The sequence below is a fragment of the Etheostoma spectabile genome, chromosome 10 (assembly GCF_008692095.1).
Source record: "Etheostoma spectabile isolate EspeVRDwgs_2016 chromosome 10, UIUC_Espe_1.0, whole genome shotgun sequence".
Classification (NCBI taxonomy): domain Eukaryota; kingdom Metazoa; phylum Chordata; class Actinopteri; order Perciformes; family Percidae; genus Etheostoma; species Etheostoma spectabile.
Window position 1 is genome coordinate 9,949,983 of NC_045742.1, and position 1,425 is coordinate 9,951,407.

General features: G+C 36.6%; 1 protein-coding gene and 1 long non-coding RNA gene across 2 annotated transcripts in view; both read right to left on the minus strand.

Moving 5' to 3' along the window:
• LOC116696567 (uncharacterized) overlaps positions 1–1,425 on the minus strand; it is an 8,952-nt gene that overhangs the window by 2,406 nt on the left and 5,121 nt on the right. The gene's annotated exons all lie outside the window — the stretch shown is intronic.
• LOC116696557 (uncharacterized) overlaps positions 1–1,425 on the minus strand; it is a 4,612-nt gene that overhangs the window by 2,158 nt on the left and 1,029 nt on the right. Inside the window, 2 exon segments of the mRNA XM_032527614.1 lie at positions 46–162; positions 1,382–1,425. The exon segment at positions 1,382–1,425 is cut by the window's right edge and continues 8 nt beyond it. Coding sequence (XP_032383505.1) covers positions 46–162; positions 1,382–1,425 — 161 coding nt within the window.

A 1,425-nucleotide genomic window follows, 5' to 3' on the forward strand; every position in this document is an offset into this window, starting at 1 on the left:
CACACACACACACACACACACACACACACACACACACACACTTACCTTCGCAGTGTTCACAAACTGGCTTTTGCTTTCTGAAGAATATTAGAACAGCAATCACAATCACACAGCCAGCCAGCATTGTTCCAAGCACAATGACGGATGGGCACAGCTCTTGTCCTAGAATGAGAAACAAAAGCAAAAAGAGAAACTTAATTACCATTAACTAAAATGTTATGTAATTGTTTTTACATGGTTGTTAATTACAGTTGTAATTTATTACGAAGTCCTTTTTTTCAGATAGTGATACAGTGATAAGCCTTACTTAACAATGTACTAATTGTCCATGATGTTTGCGATTGGTTTAAAGAAATGCCAATAAACCAGAGAACGTTTTTCCCCCAGCCAAGGTCTAGCAAAGCAAGACTGTTGCAGGGATGACCTGGGCAAGTCAATATTTAGATTTTCATTTGTCCCCAAAACCAATGACATTTCCATCAGCCTTGGTTTTATTTGTGTTCAGTTTTAATTAGCAAGTGTTAGCATGCTAACACGCTTAACTAAGATGATGAACATGATAAATATTATACCTGCTAAATATCAGCATTAGCATTGGCATTGTGAGCATGCTGATCTCAGCATTTAGCTCATGGCATTGGTGTTTAGTTCCTGTTATTATTTAGATCATGTGGTTTCTATAAATGTTTTATGTTATTTGATGTAATGCAGTTCAGTTTCAGAATCTGAACTAAATTAACATGAACCTGTATGTGCTCTTCCTTTGCACCAAAAAAATGTTTAAATAGGAAAAAATTATATAAAACATAGATAAATAGACTGAATCAATTATCTTACACAAGAATAGTGTTGTCTCACTTTACCCACACTCACATGTTAGAAGGCTCACTCCCACAAACATAAAGTAAGGCCATTGTAATTTCAGCCATTTCAAGAAGTAATGAAGCACTCGGGGACGAGTAGCACAGGAAATGGAGAAAACACACACACACACACACACACACACAAAAAAACAAAGACAGGAAGAGTGGTGGAGGCAGCCAAACCCCAACCAAAGGACAGCTCTATGTACCATGCATGTTGCCATATCAAGTCCACCGCAAGTAGCCTGTGAATACTATGAACAATTAATTGGTTTGTGACCCTTTGAAACTCACCACCCTTCATCAAACATGCATATAGTATATCTAACTGAGAGCTCTTCAAACAGACTTAATCTGAATCCTTTTTAGAGGCCTGAAGAAAAGAAAGGCCTAAAATACATTTTACAAGCAGAAAAATGTTCTTGTTTCTCTCTCCTGTTATCAACACTGTACTTAGAAAGCAACAGAATAATAATCAGTTGATGCATTATGATTTAAATAAGAATTTATAAACATACTTGTCACCACTTTAGTTCCTTCACCAAACAGGATCTCTCCACAC